Source organism: Camelus ferus, chromosome 1 (genome assembly GCF_009834535.1).
Source record: "Camelus ferus isolate YT-003-E chromosome 1, BCGSAC_Cfer_1.0, whole genome shotgun sequence".
Classification (NCBI taxonomy): domain Eukaryota; kingdom Metazoa; phylum Chordata; class Mammalia; order Artiodactyla; family Camelidae; genus Camelus; species Camelus ferus.
Window position 1 is genome coordinate 71,934,497 of NC_045696.1, and position 17,550 is coordinate 71,952,046.

The 17,550-nt window shown below is 44.0% G+C and overlaps 1 protein-coding gene across 2 annotated transcripts in view; it reads left to right on the plus strand.

Moving 5' to 3' along the window:
• Nucleotides 1-515: 515 nt before the first annotated feature.
• LAMP3 (lysosomal associated membrane protein 3) overlaps nucleotides 516-17,550 on the plus strand; it is a 33,895-nt gene continuing 16,860 nt past the window's right edge. For both annotated transcript variants that reach the window (XM_032483586.1, XM_032483580.1), the window contains exons 1-3: nucleotides 516-685; nucleotides 8,656-9,404; nucleotides 10,271-10,399. In XM_032483586.1, the coding sequence (XP_032339477.1) occupies nucleotides 637-685; nucleotides 8,656-9,404; nucleotides 10,271-10,399 (927 nt within the window). In that variant the 5' untranslated portion in view covers nucleotides 516-636. The remainder of the gene's footprint in view (nucleotides 686-8,655; nucleotides 9,405-10,270; nucleotides 10,400-17,550) is intronic.

Genomic DNA, 17,550 nt, shown 5'->3' on the forward strand with positions numbered 1-17,550 from the left:
AATCTACCCAACTCCCAAGCTTGTACTCCTCCCATCCCAACCAGGTGAGGCCCCAGGTGAGGCTGCCATGATGAGAGAGCAAGGCCGCCTCTGACTTCCTATGAATACACACACAGACAGATGGTGCTCTAGCCACTGAGTTTTAAGACTCTTGCTCAGCCTCATGACTGAGGGACCGGTTTTCTCCTGGCTGAGCAGTCTCTGGGTTTACTGAAATGTACTCAAGATCTTAGAGAAAAATGGAGACCCAACTTATGAGAGAAGGAAGCTGGCGCTACCACAGATCCACCACATCTTGTGGAAAATGATGACAGATGCCCCTCACATTGGCCCCGGGGGACATCTGCCCTCTCACATCCAGCCCTCACAAACACTGAAGACAGAGATTAAGTGCCTGCTTCCACACAAGGGCCACTTGTGGTTTCCCTCCCCTCTGAGCGCACCACTTGGGAGGGCCTTTCAGTTACTTCTTCTAACGTAAGTGACTGGTTTCTCCGTCACAAGTGAATGAGGGGCAGAGGAAGTGTCTGCTCAGTTGCCAGGAGCCTGCCCAGGAACCAGCCTCACACCATTTGGGGACGCAGCTGAGCGTAGCAGCCCCTTGGCAAGGCAGCGGTGCTCCCCGGCTCCCCAGTCATGTCCTGGCAGCTCTCTGCAATGGTGGTGCTCTTCGTGTCCCTGGCTGGTGAGTGACACACATGACTTTCCATGGTGAACTATTAAATCTAAGTGCATTCTAGTGCCACTGACTGGGTGGGACAGGACAGACTGCAGGTGGTGGTAGCGGCTTCAGCTACTGTGGGTATTTGACTGGAAAATGTCTCCTCCTTATTACCTTCCACACGGAGCACACCTTCGTTTTTTCCCAAAGTTTTCAGAGTCTGGGCTTGTTTTCCATGAGTCAGGCAGAGTAGGTGTCAACCCCAGTAGACAGTGACATTATTTCTGGTTCCCAAATGGGTTCGAGGCACCAATTAGTGAGAATTTGTAGAAATCACTTCAAGTTAAGAGATGGAGGGCTGAGCCAGGGCTCAGAAATGGGGCTCTTGCCACACTGTCTGCGGAAAGCAGGGCATGCCTTGCTTTTCCTGTGTTTCTCAAGTGAAGCACTATGTTTATATTCTATAAACAGTGATCTGTGAAGATGAGGGAGGTGTGGTTTGACAAACTGCCATTTCAGAAAGATGTAAGCCAGGGCATCAAGGATTTCTTTTTTAATTACCAGTGTACTTCAGATCAGAGAGACTGTCTGGGAAACTGAGCTTTTAAAATGGTTATTTTATGTACCCACCCACTGCTTTCATCAACAGCATTTTCTCCCTAGGACACTGAGTTGTCTTTTTGCTATTATCAAGTTTGCTGGTTGATTTACAGTTCCTTCTGGAACCACTGAATTGAACATTTGAGAGAACTAGTTCTGTCCACGTCCACATGGCCCCACTAACACACTCAAATGGGGGGCACAGCTGCACTTGAGCATAACATGAATTGTTATGAAAGTTGGATGAAGGGTCAAAGGCCAGCTGTCCTAATCCAGCCTGTTGTTCCTTGTACCACACTTTCAGAATTAGAGTTTCACATTCTTTTGGAGGCAAATGGAAAAGTCCTCATTATATTTAGCAGGACAAGCTAGTAAAAAAGCAAAAAATCTCAATTTATTTTTTTCTTGTATTTATTTATTTATTGAAGTACAGGCAATTACAATGTGTCAATTTCTGGTGTACAGCACAATGTCCCAGTCATGCATATACATATATTCATTTTCATTTTTTTCATTAAAGGTTATTATAAGATATTGAACATAGTTCCCTGTGCTATACAGAAGAAACTTTTCAAAATCTGTTTTTCTATATAGTGACTAACATTTGTAAATCTCAAATTCCCAAATTTATCCCTTCCCACTCCCTTTCCCCAGTAACCATAAGATTGTTTACTATGTCTGTGAGTATGTTTCTGTTTTGTAGATGAGTTCATAGTGTCCTTTTTTTCTAGATTCCATATATGAGTGACATTATATGATATTTTTCTTTCTCTTTCTGGCTTACTTCATTTAGAATGATAATCTCTAGGTTCATCCATATTACTGCAAATGGCATTATTTTATTCTTTTTATGGCTGGGTAGTATTCCATTGTATAAACATACCACAACTTCTTTATCTAGTCAATGGACATTTAGGTTGCTTCCATGTCTTGGCTATTGTAAACAGTGCTGCTATGAACATTGGGGTGTGTGTATCTTTTTGAATTAGAGTTCCCTCTAAATATATGCCCAAGAGTGGGATTGCTGGATCATATGGTAAGTCTGTTTTTAGTTTTTTGAAGAATCTCCTTACTGTTTTCCATAATGGCTGCACCAAACTACATTCCTACCAATAGTGTAGGAGGATTCCGTTTTCTCCACACCCTCTCCAGCATTTATAGTTCATGGGCTTTTGAATGATGGCCATTCTGAATGGTGTGAGGTGCTACCTCATTGTAGTTTTGATTTGCATTTCTTTGATAATTAGTGATATTGAACATTTTCTCATGTGCCTATTGGCCATTCATATGTCTTCATTGGAGAATTGCTTGTTTAGGTCCTCTGCCCATTTTTGGATTGGGTGGTTTATTTTTTTGTTATTAAGTTGCATGAGCTGTTTATGTATTTTGGAAATTAAGCCTTTGTCAGTTGCATCATTTGCAAATATTTTCTCCCATTCCTTAGGTTGTCGTTTTGTTTTGCTTATGGTTTCTGTTGCTGTGCAAAAGCTTACAAGTTTAATTAGGTGCTATTTGTTTATTTTTACTCTTATTTCCATTGTCTGGGTAGACTGCCCTAGGAAAACATTGCTAAGATTTATGTCAGAGAATGTTTTGCCTGTTTTCTTCTAGGAGATTTGTCATTTCTTGTCTGATATTTAAGTCTTTAAGCCATTTGAGTTTATTTTTGTGTGTGGAGTGAGGGAGTGTTCTAACTTCATTGATTTATATGTTGCTATCCAGTTTTCCCAACACCACTTGCTGAAGAGACTGTCTTTTCTCCATTGTATATTCTTGCCTCCTTTGTCAAAGATTAATTGACCATAGTCTGTGGATTTATGTCTGTTCTGTTCCATTGATCCATAAGTCTGTTTTTATGCCAATACCATGCTGTTTTGATTACCATAGCTCTGTAATATTGTCTGAAGTCCAGGAGGGTTAAAGATTTCGGTTTAGCAGTAACCCTCAGTGTCCTGTGCATGGGTGCCAGTTCAATGGCTGGCAGATGACTGGTGGATTTGGGAATGCAATGAGTGTGCAGTATATGTACAGGGAGGTAGGGAGGAAATGCCTACACTGCCCCCTCCTCTCTGACCTGCACATTCTCGGAGGCGAACTGAGTGACTGAAGCATGTGGAGGTGTCCATTTTTCAAGTGAGGAGACTGAGACAGGTTGTGGATTTGCTCATGGGCACTTAGCTAGCAAATAGCAGCCCTGAGATTGGCAACCAGGAAGCCTGGCTTTGGGGTCCATGCTCTGCACTCCTGCACTACACTTCTGCATACATAAGTTCAGGAGATACTTGTTGAACTGACATGAGCAAAAACAATAGACATTTTGCTGGGAAAGACATGGCTTTTAGATAAGCTAACTGTGCAAGTCTTTATCTAGTCACTTTGCTTCCCTGGTATCCAACTGCTCCTCCATAAAATGAGGGGATTTAAGTTTGTGTCAGTTAAGGTTCAGCAGCACATAAGAGACAAACCCCAAATAGCGAATTAAACAAGGCAAATGTTTGCTTCTCTCTCATGTGAAAACAAGTCCAGAGGAATTCAGACCAGATCTGGTTTACAGACTCATTATCATGGACCCACCATCCTGTGTGAGACTTCCACCTGCAAGGCCTCCTCATGGTTCTAGATGTCTACTGGAGCTCCAGCATCACATACACGTTGTGGGCTGGCTAAAGGAGGAAAGAGGAAGGCAATGAGGAGGACACAGAGGTGACTGAGCTCCCTTCCAACAGCCTTCCCAGAAGGCCCACATAGCCCTACCACTTCTATTACTTTGGCTTGAATTTGGTCACACATTCCCACCCAGCTGGAAAGGAGGCTTGGTTGTAGGGGGCTTTGTTCCAGGCAGCAAGTGCTCAGCTTAAACTCTTGGTTCTGTTACTAAGGAAAAAGAGGAGACTGGATTTGAGGGTAGTCAGCCAGTAGACTCTGCCACAGGGCGAGAGCCCCTTCTGTTTGAGGGTTCCCTTTGAGTTTCAAGTCCCACAGGAAACTTAACAAAGGTGGGATTTACATCTTTCTGCTAAAAGGTCTAAGATTAAACTGTGAAACTGAGCAGAATCTTGCTAAGGGCCCACCCCTGCCGACCCACACATCCAGAAGCAGTCTTCCTGCTGCACCCAGCTGGGGCTGCTCATGCTGCCCAGGAGATGCCAGAGAAAGTGCTCAGGGACTAAACTCAATTCCCTGCCCCTGGATATGGCCCCAGGGTTTACTCTCCAGCTGTGGTCCTTAGAGTTCTGCAAAGTGTAGCCTCCAAGACCTGCCAGGCCTGCTCCCTGCTGGCCCCCAACCTGACCCCCTTTTCCCCATGCTGCCCCCGACCATGTTCCCATCATGCTGAGTTCCTTGCTGTTCTCCAGACATATCTGGCTCTGAAGCCCCTGTGCCTTTGCACGTACTCTTCCTCCTGCCTGTGGGATGCCATTTACTTTCTTGTCTGCCTTAAGAATTTCTCCTTGTGCTGGATTCCCCGCTCCACCCCACAGCACGTGGGACCTGCTTCAGTAGTAACACCTGTCACACTGAGGAGTATAGTCCATTTCTGTGTCTGCCTCACAAGGCTTTGTGCCCCTGAGAACGAAGATCTACTCCCAGTGCCTGGCCTGTTGCTTGGCTCAGAGGAGGCTCCTACATATCTGTTGAATTGGGTATGGCAGGGAAACCAAATTAAGGCTCTATGCGAAGGCCTGACTGTCTGGGAAATACCTAGAGAAGAAGCCCTTGTGTGGTCACAGGCTTTCCCAGGGCCTGGCCCAACAAGTCATCTCTCAGCTACTCCTGTGGGTTGTATGGGAACCGAAACCTTCTCATGCCCCTTCCTGCAGCTCACCATCTAGAGGAGTCCAAGGAAGGGATTAAGGCTCTGAGATCCTCATTTGCTGTGTCTCTTGCATCCTGGAGAGGAGCTGCTGGGGGTTAGGGGGTGGGAAATTTACAAATCAGCATGTGGATTCCAGACTGAGTTCTTTTATGTAGACAGAGGGTCGAGAGATTCTGAGCTATGGCCTGCCCTGGCTTCTGCCCACTGCCCTCTTTGTGAGTCTCAGACAGACCAGTGAACTTGCCTAAACCTCTTGGGGGCCTAAAGATCCTGTTTTAAAGCTATGACCCAATTTTAACAAGGATTGGTCATATATGTGTGGTCATACTCATAAATTTTATACAACAGTATTTTTCAAAGTATTATTTCCACTGAGTACCTAACAAACATATGAACTTCCTGGGACATATTCCAATGCACAGCATAGGTACCCCTGTCTAAGTTCTATCTAATCACCTGCCCGTCTTTTATAGCCCACACTCTTAGCGGGAAATGGGGAGAGGAGGGTCGGAGGCAGAGACGGGGAGGAGAAGAATATTAGAACAGTATTTCCCAGTTTAATCTGTAATGCTCTGTCACTTTTGGTCACTTTTAGTCCTGCCACCTACCAACTAGGTTTTTGTTCACCACAAAGTCACACACCATATGGAGACACTGTGACCGCCATCATCTCTAGGCACGATATTTCCTATCCACCAAGCACAGCTTGACAGGGTGCCATGAGTCTTCTTGTCCCGTTTGGGATGCTGTGCATCCATGAATGGCCAGTATGCTTTTACCCCCTTATCTGAGTTCATTCATCACTACTGAGAGAGGAGTTCTAACTGCATTATGAAGAAGGTTCCCCTTTGAAAGAGTATGCTACTTAGTTGAGGGAATTCTACTCAGCTGAGAAGATCTGCTTTAGCTCATAAGCATAAGCTGTATACAGTGGGATTTTATCAAGGATCTAATCTTACTGGGAGAGCAAAATACAGGTGGTTCCCAGTCTCCCAGAGTTCTCTGCAGCAGTCTTTGCTTTTTACTACAAGATATTCCTGGACACCACATCTTAGAGTGAATTCTATTTCTCCATATTAGTATTAATACAATGGACCTAATGGGGTTCCCATTGGGTTCTTGACCCAGAAAACCACAAATCAGGGTCAGCCTAAATGAATTGTGAAAATAAATCTTCAGTGACTGTCAACCTTCATAACAATCTTGAAAGGAAAAATCTTGCTCCAAGCTCTACAATGTAGGCATAAAGTTTCCACATATAGTGATTTTACAAAGATTTGCAAAGTAAACCTACAGCCCAAAAAATTTACAACCCTCAAATATCATACTTTTTAATTGTCCAAGTAAACATTTTAGATACAAAAAACCCTATAACAATAGTCTTCAGAAACTAAATGTCATTAATAGTAAGTCTACTTAATAGTAAGGCAATTTGAACGGATACTTTTGTCTTTCCCATTTTGCAAACCAACTATCAGAAATAATTCGTAAGTGTTACTACTGGGTTTAAAGTTAGAACTTTTCTTCTGGAAAATAATTACTATTTTAGCATGTGGGTCTTTGAAAGCCTCACTAAGGATCACCATTATGAAGCTTTGGTGAATCAGGGTCACTGCAGAGACAACCTACCGGTCTCCCCTCTGCTTGTGTCTCTTTTCTCCCCATTCTTCCCAGTGACACACACCACCTCCACCCAACTCCAATCCAAGGGCAGGCTTTGGCTCAGACATGGGTTTAAGCCTCAGCTCCAAAACTGACAGGTTGTGTGATTATGGTCAAGTTAATAGAATTTTCTAAACCTGAGTTTCATCATCTGAAAGGCAGATAAAGATAGTACCCATCAGAGGGTTTTTGAGAAGAGTTGGTGAAAGATGGCCCTTGGTCTGAGGCCTACGATGTAGTAAGTGTTCAGTAACTTGGGATTTTTATTGTTATTATTATGGGAAAAGTAACCACTTAGAAATATATTGAATGAAAGAAAGAGATAGTAAAGGATTTTAGGGATGATTTTGATTTGCTATGAATTTCAGGACTCTATAAACACCAGCATAGAGTGACATTCTTTCACTTTTCCCTGTGTTTTCCCAAGTCACTGCCTAGCACTGGGGAGCTGTTGCTCCAATGAGTGAAAATACAATGGGTAAACGCAGTGAAACCATGGCATTGTAGGGACAGAGCCATGTCTCAGAGTGCCTGATCATGAACTCTCAAGGAACATCATCAGAACTTGTCCACTTTCTGGCTTGCTATGTGCCTGGAAAGAGGCAAGAACAGAACTATTCTGGTTGAAAAAGAACCAGAGGCCTTCCTCCCTGAAGGGACGGCCCAGAAGAGAACCTGTGACAATAACTCACGCTCTTCATATGCTTACTGATCCAGGAAGGCTTTCGCTTAAACCAGCTTGCTAGAGCCTTGCAATAATCCCAAGAGGTCTATAGTGCTATAGCCCTCATTTACCCAGTCAGTTATTTAGGCAATCGTTCCACGTCCCCTGAACGCTTTCTATGCACAGACTCTGGTGGTGAAAAAACACACACAGTCCCACCTTCAAATTGCTTTTAATCTAGTTGGAGAGATGCACAATCAATTAAGCAACCAATAAATAAACATAACCGGGGCCACTGTTCTGCTCATACACACTGTCTGGCCACGCATGGTGTTAAATATTTGAATATCATCCCCTTAAACACTTACGAGTTGTGATTAGTGCAGTGAAAGCAATGAGTATAATGATGTGATGGGGATCTGTGGGGGTGGGGAGCTCTTTTATATGGGGAAGACTCTTTGAGGAGCTGATATTTAAGCGAGACCATGAAGGACAGCACAGCAGATGTAGCAGAACAAGCACTTATGGACTAATTTACCTTCTCAGTTGAAAAAAGCTGGGCCACTCAAAAGGTTAAGTCAGGGAATAACACGAACTGGTTTATATTTAGAAAACTGATGGCAAAATAAAAAATGGAAAGGAACTGAATCTCTTGTCATTGGAGGTAATTGAGCATAGTTTGGATGTATATGTGGCAAATATCCAAAGGTACAATTCACACATGAGATGACGGTTTGTACTAGATAATCTTTAAGGCCCCATTCGAACCTGGAATTATATGATTCTCTGAAAACTGTACAACTCGGTGTAAATCTGTATCACTGGTATTCCTGCTGCCCCTGCTCTGTCAGGTCATCACAGCAGCGCCCTATACGGGAATGCTCTCCACCTGGGAACTATCTGGATTCACACTTGAAGATGGAAAATGAAGAGGCATTGGCACTTAGATAACTAGCTGAGCATGATTGCTTTGGGGTGCTAGGACCACAGCCCATACAGACAAAGGGGCAGAATATCTACAGTGTGATCACAACACTGTAAAAACATGGGTGCAACCAAATCGTTAAAATTGTGGCTCGTGGTAGAATTTTGAGTGATCTTCACATAACTGTTGGATCCTTGTAAATGTCCCCCAGATCTAAAAAATGCGTATTAATTTTTAATGAGGAAACATAAGTGTGGAGTAGGGGCGGGACTCACTAATGTGAGCTATTAGTTGTTGTGTTAATATTTTTGTTTCCTAATTTGCAGTGATCCTGCATTATGGTGGTCACACGAGAGCCAAGCTGTTTCCAGAAATCTCAGGCTCTTCTCCATCCACAACAGCAGCAACAGTACAGGCCCCAGCAAAACCTTCTCTCCTGCGGCCCACTAACCATGTGCCTCACAAAACTTTGGCAACAAGATCAACGGATGGCCATGTCACCTCTCAAATAGCTTTCACAACCTCCAACTCTGAGACCCTGACCACCCACACAACCATAAAAATTCCAGCAACAACTTCCCTGGTAACTACAAACAGCACCTCATCTACCAGCCCAATAACCCACACCCTGGTCACAACCCTGGCCGTACCCAACAAGTCACACACAACTTCAGTCACTGAGGCTACAGTCGGTCCCAGCATGGGTCCCAGTTCATCACCACCTACCATCACCCCACCAGCCCACACAACTGGAAACAGGCCCTCGACTGTCAGCCACACCACTGGGAAAACCACCCAACCCAGGAGCCAGACCATCCTTCCAGCAACGCTGTCTGCCTTACCACACAGCAGCACAATTAGTCAGAAGCCTACTCTACCCACCAGCACCCCAGGTCCAACCACAACCGCACATAATACCACCCAAACAGCCTCACCTGCTCCCACAGCTCCAGGGCCCACCCTTGCACCTCAGCCGTCATCAGCCAAGACTGGAATTTATCTCGTTCTAAATGGAAGCAGGCTCTGTATCAAAGCAGAGATGGGGATAGAGCTGACAGTTCAAGATTCAGGGACGGTAAGTCAAGGCCATAGGACGCTATCTTCAAAAAGTTTGAGTGGGAGTGCCTGGCTAGGAATGAACACTCCCCTGTATCCTGTATCTTGAAATAAAACTGCGAGCTCCTCTTTCTCCAAGGTGCTCCATTAAAAGGTGAATCTGTTTTAGAACACATATAAAAGTAGCAACCGATAGTGATTGTGTGGATCAAAGAAAGCACGCATCAAAATTTTAAATACGCACACCCCTCAGTTTCAGCCAGTATGGGCAGAGTGTGTGTCCAGCGTTGACCCCAGCCTGACTCTGCCCCTCTGGATGACTTCCAAGCCTCAGCAACTTTCCTGTGAAACGAGAGGTTTGGATTAGATTGTCTCCATGGTTCCAGCCAGCTGTGACATTAATATGACAATAATATGAAAAATCCAACTTGACAAGAAGATTGGAGGGAATAGGGTGGGGGCTAAGGGTATTCAATTTGCTAAAATAATCACTATAAAGATAACATGTCCCTTTTTGGCACAGTTTTTATGACTTCGAAGAAACCTTCCACATGCAGGTTTTTAATTTGAAACAGAAGGGTAGCAAACTGGGTAGTAAAACCTATCCTGTAGTACCCTTCAACATGTTTGATTTAACAAAAATTAAATTCCACGTGGTTTATCAAGAGTATACTTGCCATGAATTATCTATCAAAGAACTCCTTCAAAAAATCTTTTAAACAAAAGAGTTTGGAAATAAGAGGTGTCTTTGGGGACTTTGAAATTCTCCAGTGAACACTCACTAGCCTTGAATTTCAGGCCCGCTTACTGGCCTGTGCTTCTAGTCTCTCCCAGCTGGAGTTTTCTTCCACGGTTCACTGAAACAACCTCCTTTATTTGGTTTAGGTTCTTTCACCCCTAAGATACTTCAGCATCGACCCCAATGCAACTCAAGCCTCTGGGAACTGTGGCTCCCGAAAATCCAACCTTCTCTTGAACTTCCGGGGCGGATTTGTGAATTTCACATTTACCAAGGTGAGGCTGAGCTCCTTCACTCTACCTGGCTCTAACGCCGCTTCCCCTAACCCTCACCCTGGGGCTCGGTGGTGCAACCCTCCACTTCACTTTAAGTGCAGGGGAAATAGACCTCAGAGACTTTTGAGATCTTCTCTGATAAGAACGAGGGTCGTGGAGACGGAGAAGGCAAGTGTCAACATCTTCTGTTTGCTTTCCTCCCTCTTCAGCCCCCTCAGTGCAACCTAAGAAGGGCTTTGATGCCTCTTGGGGGAGGCTTGGCCTTGGGGAACCTGGCCGCAGTGCCCCTTGCAAGCCACCCAGAGGAGGAAGTTGTACAGATGAACAGACCCATAGAAATTCCCAGTGGGCATGAAGAAATGTGATTACACTAAGACCAAAATTAAATGTCACAATGGGTTCTTTCCAACCACAGCAGGCAAAATTCAGGGACAAACCAGGCACAGGGTTTTCCAGACCAGATCTTGGGAGGGGGAGGCAACGGAGTAGAGTGGAAGAGCATGGTTGTGGGGCCAGAGTCTTTGCTGTAAATTTGACTCTGTCACTTGCTCTCCTTGTGGCACCAGGCAGACAGTTTTACCTGTTTGAGTATTTTTTTTAATCATTTGAAAAATGGGGTAAAGTAATTAAAGATCCTTCCTGTACAGAGTTTTGTCCAGTACATGGAAAGTGGATGTTCAATAGCCAGTAGCTGTTCACAATGACTGAAATGGGCAAATGTCCTGGGAACACAGTGATGGTCATCTCCCCCTGTCAAAGGAGAGACTTGCCCCTGCATGCCCCAGAGTGTCCTTCAAATAGGTCAAGAGGACCCTTGCAGCTGAAACTTGATGGGGGCCTCCTTCTTGCCTGTCTGACATGACCCCTGAAGTTAGAGGGTCTTGGTTAGCAGATCTTGGAGAGCAATGAGCATAGACTTTGGGATTAGAGAAATCAAGACTGACTCTCAGCCATAATACTTAGGAGCTGCATGATCTTGGACTAGTTGGGGTTTGTTTCCTTCTCTATAAAATGGAAATAATGGCAGCTATTTAGTAAGACTCTTAGGAGAATTAGAAATGCTATACGTAAACCATCTAGCACAGTGTGTGGTACATGCAATGGTCAATAAAGAGGAGTTATTAACTTGGCCTCACAGGCTTTATCCTCCTCATGCATGCTTTTCTCCTTAAGGTAGTGATGCATTTGAAAAGTTGATATTTTCCTTTCAGTACCAAATGGAAAAACACATAATCCTTCACCAGAAGAATATTCAGGGCATAATAAGTGCTCTGTTCCTGGACAACTGAAGTTAATCTAGAAAGATGTCAGGAATCTTTAAAAAGTCACTTCAGCAAAATGGCAGCGGATAGGCATAAGCATTTATGCTCTAATTTAGGGCTTAATCCTACCAGACCATTGCATCTGTGAAAAACTGCCTAAGGGAAGGCTTCCGAAAACTCCAGTGTTCATCTGTGGCACACAGTGGCCACGCTGCCAGGCCATGGACAGAGCTGTGAGCAGGAGTTGCTTTGGCACCTTTCCCTGTCTCTTTTTGCTCTTTTCATCTGTTTCTTGGAACGATGCCTTCAGGCTCAACTCTATTTGATCAAGCTCCACTCAAGTGTTGAATCCCTGCCTTTCTGGAAATCCTCTATGCCTCCAGAGGCTGGACAGGAAATGAGTGCCCAGTAGCGCTAGAAGGACCAGTAGGGCCCCCTCTTCCCATCCTCCTTCAGGAAGGAATAAGGTGAGCCTCTCAGTTCATGGCTCCAGGTGTTGCAACAGCAGCTTTGCCGAGTCTCGCCAACCACATTCACCATATTCATTCCACTCCCAACACCACTTCCCAAGGCAGCTGACCTTGGCTTTGTCACAGGAGAAAGCAGAGGGGCTCATAGAAAGTAAAAATTCCCACCACCCTTAACCCTTCTGGGGGATTTCCACATTTTAAAAGAGAAATTGTTTAAGCCAAAACAGTGGCCACAAATCCAAAGATTACAGGGACTAAGCATAGAACTTAATGAGTCAAGTGGTGAAAAATTAAAAATGTCTTTTTCCTGGTAATGGGCAGTCCTTATTTTTTATTTTCCCACTTTTGATGAAGACTTCATTCTTCCATTAAATCTGTATAAGAAAAATGTGAGCATAAGCATGTGATGGCAAGCCTCAGAGGGAGAGGTGAGGAGTGCCCTCCTCCTCTGCAGGGCAGTTAAGTATTTTACATCTCACCTCTGTCAGGTGGTGATGAGAGACCAATGTTTGTCAACACTGACTATTCAAGAGAAGTCAGAAATCCAGATCTTTTTATAAAAGCACATGATTATTGAGTGTTGACAACACATTTTTAAAAAATTTGGCCAAACAAAACACAACTATAGGCCAGACTTGGCCTGTGGATCCTGGCAATATGCCTTCTACCCGAACAGGTGAACTATGTGAAATGTATTTAGACAGGAAAGTTGTCTAGATTCTTCCACAAGAGAAATGGGCTTAACAATTCAGTCAGTCAACTTTGCAAATGTTGCTACCTTCTATGCCAGTGCTTCTCAACAGCAGCAGTATTAACATCTGGGTTAATATGGATAAGTCTTTGCAGTCGGGGCTGTCCTGTGCCTTGTGGGATGCTGAGCAGAATCCCTGACTGCTACCTACTAGATGCCAGTAGCAACACCCAGCTCCAGCTGGGACAGCCCAAAATGCCCCCAGATGTTGCTGAATGTCCCCTGGAGGGCAAAACCACCCCCTGGTTGAGAATTAGTGTTCTAGAGAGAAAAAGAGCCTTGGAAAATAGAACTACATGTTAGTTATAATGTCATAGATGTTATAAATGTGAACCAAGTATAGAATGATAAATGGATGCTGATTAGCAAGACTGATTTGTCAACCAATTTATCAATAAGAATTTACTGAGCACCTATTTTGTCCCCAACACTAAGCTCAACATAATGGGAGAAATAAAAGAAATATAAGACAGGGGAGGGTATAGCTCAAGTGGTAGAGTGCATGCTTAGCATGCATGAGGTCCTGGGTTCAATCCCCAGAAAATCCATTTAAAAAAAAAACTAATAATAAATAAATAGATGTAATGACCTCCCCCCCTAAAATAAATAAATAAATAATTTTAAAAAGAAATACAGGCTATAGTTTTAGGTTTCAAATCAGGTACAATAATTTATAATTTTTAAAATTGAAATATTGCCAATGACAGAAACATAAAAAAAATTTGCCTCCTAAAAAATCACTTGAAGTTGTTCAGGCAAGACTTAACTTATGCATATCATTTCTGTGTGACTGTGGACAAGTTGCTAGCTCTCTCTCTCTGAGCCTCAGTCTCCTCTTCTATAAGATGGGCCCTCCAGGACCTGTTTTGTCTAGCCGGACGCTGGGCTGGCGTATGTGAGGGTGAGCTGGGCTGGCGTATGTGAAAGTGCTGAGCATGGCGTCTGGCCTTTAGTGGGATCAGGAGAGGTGGGTTTCCTTTCTCATTTCCCTCAGTTTCATTTTTTTAAAAGCTGAAAACCTTTCCATGTCAGTGTCTCATTTGATTAAGGTGACATGCTGAAAGCTGTTCAGACCCTTCAGGTGCGGGGTAAATATATCTCCTTTCCCCTGCCACTCCCCACAACTTCCTTCCTGCTCAGGATAGTTGGTTTTAAAAATATCTTTCAGACACTTTGTGTAGAGTTGAAGTTTCTGCTCTCAACGCTATGCCTTTGTCATCCACCTGATTGGCAGGCAGCACAAGTTTGCAGCGCTGGCTCTGGGACGTGGGAGAAACCAGTCACCAAGAGGGAGGGGCAGCAGGGTCAGGCAGCACATGGGCCACCTGCGGTCTGGAAGTCTAACTGCCCAGCCACCTGGTGTTACCCCCAGGGCCTTTCAGGGTGTTTGGAGCCCTCTTAGCTGTCAGACTCCTGTAAACTGTTATCAGTGATCAAACGTTAACACCTTCAGAGCACACTATTTAGAACTTCCCGAGGATGCCGCACCCTTCATGCCCTGTTTTCCCTTGTGGGCTCCCCTCCGCCTGGAATGCCCCTGCCACCCCTAAGCCCGCTTTTCCATTCATCCTTTAAGATGACTCAATTATTGTTATGCTATGAAGTCTCCCCCACCCACCTCCACCTCCATCCCAAGTTAAACTGGGATGCTTTCTTCTCTTGGTTCCCTGACCCTCCATGTGTTCCCCATTCAGGCCTTTACTGTGCATTTTGCCATCCTGAAGGCAAATGTCTGACGTATTCACATTCCTCTGTCTAGTGCCCCACCCTGACTCTGTATATAGTGTATCTTTAGCAAATGTTTGATGAAGAAATGAATCAATAAAAGAGAGAATCTAAATTTCAGAGAACTCTGTGCCAAGTTGCCAAAAAGTAGGTCAGCTGCTCTAAAGACACAATTCTTTGGCTTCCTTTTGTTACCTCCAGAGCAGAGGTTTCTTGATGAAGTCAAGACAACACTGAGCAAAAAATACCTGATTGATGTTGAAGACGCAGTCCACATCCTGAACATCTGTGACTGTGAAACTCCCACAATGCATTTTGCAGAAGTTGAGGAGAGAGGACCCTAGGCCTCTCGGTCATTGGCGTTATGACTTCCTGGGCAGGCTTGACTGGCTGGCTTGCTCTGAACCTTGTCCTCCGCTAAGGAAGGTGTTTAAGATCTCTTTCATGAGCTATTGCAGAGCTCCCTTTAGACACTGGTAGTGAGGAGCCACTGTGTCTAGATTCATCAGTTGAATAGTGAGATGAGATTTTACAAGCAGCCCATTCAAATGGACAAGCCGTAAGTGTTAAAGTACCGTATTTGGCTGTTAGGAGTCCTCGGGCCCTCTTTTGTCAATGCTGATGAGTACACAAAGGATTTTTACTTTGTCTTCAAGAACCCAGCATGATAAACATTTGTCACTGTCCAACTCGAAACCCAAATGAGAAAAACATTTGGAAATTAACCCTGTGGGTGTCAGAGGAGTGAGCACACACTATAAATTGCTTAATGTATGGTATGTAATTTCCCTTGGGCTTTGGGTTAAACCTGACACCTGCTTGAAGCAGTCAACCTCCCCCTCCCCACCACCACCCTCCTCTGTATCCACCCCATTCCCATCCCCCAGAGCTGAGGTTTCAGCCTGGTTCTCTATTAACTTTAATTTATTTCTTAATTTACTTTTATTTATTTTTTAAGTTTTGTTGAACCCAGGACCTTGTGAGTGCTAGGCATGCACTCTACCACTGAGCTATACCCTCCTCCCTTCTCAGCCTGGTTCTTTAATACATAAGGGTAGCTGAGCTTAATTCACTGGCTTAGCTCTCTCTTTCTTGCTGTTTGCAGTGAATCTGAGCTCTGGGAGCTAGGTAAAAATGATCATTTGAGCTCAGTGAGAGAGGTTTACTGGGCAGGGACAATCTTATTATTACTGTTGTTAGTAACACCAGTTAAAATTTGAATGACGACTCTGTGATAAGTCTTTTATGTGATTTCTTTATTTAATCTTCACATCAACCTAAGAGGTAAGTCCTGTTATTATTGTCCCATTCTTGTACTGAATAAAGTAAAGAATTAAAATTTTGGAATGTTCACAGAGATTTGACAACTCAAAATAGGCTACATGGAAACAAAGACTTTTTTTAAGTAGTATTTAAAAATTCTTAGCAACCTTTTATTCTTACAAATGTTTTAAAGAGAGTGGTTAACAAACTGATTTGTTCAGCAACTTTGTTTGTCATTGATGGTGTAAACTAGGAGTCGATAAGCTATGGCCCCCAGACCAAATCCAGCCCACCAAAAAAATGTTCAATCCACAAGCTAAGATTGGCCTTTACATTATGTAATGGTTGGGAGAAAAAGATTATTCTGTGACACATGGAAATCATAAAAAATTCAGATTTCAGTGTCCATAAATGAGCAGGCCACACACTCATTTGTGTATGTGTGGTCTGTGGCTGCTTTTGTGCTGGAATGACAGAGCTGAGTGGTTGCTACAGACACCCACAAAGCCTAAAATATTTGCAGGAAAAAACTTGCCAACTCTTCATGTAGAATAAACTTCAGCCCTGTTACTGTTCAAATTCCACCAAATTTTGAATTTCCAAGTTAAAAAAAAAGTGCTTTGCTCCTGTTTAAATAAAAGCCAATTTTATTTCCTTTAAGAACATCCTATAACACCATAACTCAATGGAAAAGATAGGTACCATGGTCTAAGTAAGACTCATTTGATATCAGCAGCATAAATTATGTAAAACTTGCCATGTCAAGGAAACTAAACATCCCCCTGCCCTTTTGTAGACATCAGTTCACCTAACAAATTTTCTTCCTTCCTTATGAAGATACACAGCAGCTCAGTTGCCGTCAGCGTTTGTCTAATTTTGACTCAGTCAAAATAGAAGCAAACCTGGATTCAGGCTCTGGACTCTGTCCTGTTCCAGCCTAAGATGAACTTGCAGTGGGTGTGAGCACTGCCATCTGCTTTGGAAGGCCTCACCTTGGGCATTAGTGCCAGAAAGCACCAGCTCTAGAGGGGCAGGGCCAGGCCCCCTTCCTGTCAGGGCCAGCTTCGTGGGCACGCGACCTGAACAGTGGGGAGTGCCCATGCTTGGTTTAAAGCTTTCCTGTCCCTCTTGGGTTTCTCAGTGATTTCTGATCTTGCATTTTCGTTTTGTACTAGGCTCACAAATGATGTGGCCAGCCCTGCTTCCTAGAGATGGCTATATATCTAGGCAATTACATTTCAGGGAATGTGGAAGAAAGTTCTTGCACAACACATTTTTCCTCTCTAATATCCCATGAAGGAAAATGTAGAGCAGGACCCTATAGACAAGATCTTGCTTTGTCTCACCTACAAACAATGTACCTCAGAAAAAGATGCTAGGCTCCCCTGAGCCTCTTTGTTCTCTGCTGTAAAATGGGCTAAGAATATTTACGCTGCCTCAGGGAGTTGTGAGGATCAAAGAAGGCCACGTAGGTGAATGCATGCACTTAGTAACCTGTGAAACCCTTAGAGAAGTACATAGCACCCTTTCCTTACAGCCACGAGGATAGGTTGAGGAGATGCCACAGGAGAGCAGATTCCAGGAGGTCTCCCACGGAGCTCAGAGCTGGCCCAGTCACTGTTCTCCTGCTGCTCCTAAAATCAGTCTCGCACTGCAGCCCAAGCAATTTCCAAAAACAAA